Here is a 1,772-nt window from a genome sequence, read left to right on the forward strand (position 1 = left end):
TGCACTTATTTTACACTACTTTTTGAACCATTTTTTCTCATAAAATCCGGCTAGATCCAGCAAACTTGAGTTGAAAAAATGAAGAACAATTCTATGACAACATTATGAGTACATTTTCTTTTTCAAAAACATCTATAGATACCTCTTATATCTCATTGATTTGAAGTATCTTGTGGCATCTTCTAAGGATGAATTAGTATAAAGAAGTAGAGTAGAAGTAGAAGTACAAATTAGTTTTAACTCTAGTTTCATATTGTGAGTTTCAAAATTAGTTTAAGAGTTTTGCAAGGGAAGTAAGAGCATTTTTGTACCAAACTTATTTGTGAGATTAACTTATGAAGGTATTCAATGATTCAACTTTCAAAACATTGAATAAGAATTCTTCTTCCTAAACTTTGTTCTTGTTCTTATTTGTCTTGTTTAGTTACAAGTTTGTTTCATATTTAGATGCTTTTAATTGATAGATGTCGAGATTGTATAATTAAAAATGCCTATTTGAAAAAAAATATGAATTTTGTAAATAGTGGTGAGCAGGGTAGAATCCATAGAGATTGGAGAGAATTAGTTTTTTCTAGAATTCAAGGTATGGGGGATTTTTATAAAATGAAAATAATAACAATAAAAAAAACTAAAATAACAATGTGCTAAAATTGAATCAAAATAACTTCAAAAATAGTTCACTTAATTGGTCATCGATGCAATGATAATTTGGTCTTTTAACTAATAAATAAGTTATAACTGTCAAACAAGCGATAACAGTCAATTTCTTCTTACTGTATTGGTGATTAAAGTACGGCCATTAACCACTATCCTAATGAAGAAATAACCCTAAGTACGATCTTAGAATTCAATTTCCTAATTGCCTTAAGAATTAGAGAAATCCTGTTCTAACCAAATAACGCGCTATGAGGGTTATTTTAAATTAATCCATATATTCTCCTGACACAAACTTTCATATTTGCATTCTGTTGCTTCTCCTCCTATTGTTGATCTAGACATGAAGTCGGTCAACATACTCCTAGATGATAAATACACAGCGAAAGTGTCAGACTTTGGAACATCAAGATTGGTACCCATGATTTAATGTGAGATACCAATGATGGTGCAAGGAACAATTGGCTACTTAGACCCTGAGTACCTGCAGACTAGTCAATTAACTGAGAAGAGTGATGTCTATAGCTTTGAGGTTGTTCTTGTGGAGCTATTGACAGGAGAGAAGGTACTGTGCTTTGATAGATCTGCAAGAGAGAGAAGTCTGGCAAGTTATTTCTTTCTTCAATAAAGGATAACCATTTGTTTGAAGTTCTGGATGATAATATCGACACTGAAAGAAATGCTGAGCAACTGAAAGAAGTTGCTATGCTAGCTAAAAGATGCTTAAATGTCAAGGGGGAAGATAGGCCAACCATGAAAGAAGTAGCATTGGAATTAGAAGAAATGAGTCTATCAACGAACACCAAATTTTGAATTAATTGGTATGCTTTGTTGGCATTTTAGTTCATTATTGTTTGTGCTATTTTATTTTAGTTTCATTCACTTTTTAGTTTTAGTTGTTTTTGTAGTTTTTATTTTTGTTTTTGTATTTTTGTAAGTTTTAGTGTAGAATTTTTAGAAAAAGAGAGAAAAAGTGAAAAGTAGAAAAAAAGAGAAAGCAAAGAAAAAAGAAAGGAAAAAAAAGAAAAAGAAAAGGAAAAAATGGTTTAATGCATATTGGCTTATCTTTGAAAAAATGAAAAACGTTTAAAATTGAAAAAAAAGGGAAAAATGCCGAA

General features: G+C 30.3%; 1 protein-coding gene across 1 annotated transcript; it reads left to right on the top strand.

Annotated features, from left to right (window-relative positions):
- Positions 1-1,099: 1,099 nt before the first annotated feature.
- Positions 1,100-1,467, top strand: LOC140015800 (putative wall-associated receptor kinase-like 16). The gene is made up of 2 exons (XM_072068620.1): positions 1,100-1,219; positions 1,285-1,467. The coding sequence occupies exons 1-2, from the start codon at positions 1,100-1,102 to the stop codon at positions 1,465-1,467; spliced, it is 303 nt and encodes a 100-aa protein (XP_071924721.1).
- Positions 1,468-1,772: the final 305 nt, after the last annotated feature.

The sequence above is a fragment of the Coffea arabica genome, chromosome 10c (assembly GCF_036785885.1).
Source record: "Coffea arabica cultivar ET-39 chromosome 10c, Coffea Arabica ET-39 HiFi, whole genome shotgun sequence".
NCBI lineage: Eukaryota > Viridiplantae > Streptophyta > Magnoliopsida > Gentianales > Rubiaceae > Coffea > Coffea arabica.

What these genes read in the sequence shown, in the direction of transcription:
- LOC140015800 (XM_072068620.1), top strand. Translation starts at nt 1,100, where the DNA reads ATGGTGCAAGGAACAATTGGCTACTTAGACCCTGAGTACCTGCAGACT. An exon ending in AGCTATTGACAGGAGAGAAG is followed by an intron (nt 1,220 to 1,284) that starts GTACTGTGCTTT and finishes TCTTCAATAAAG; the next exon opens with GATAACCATTTGTTTGAAGT.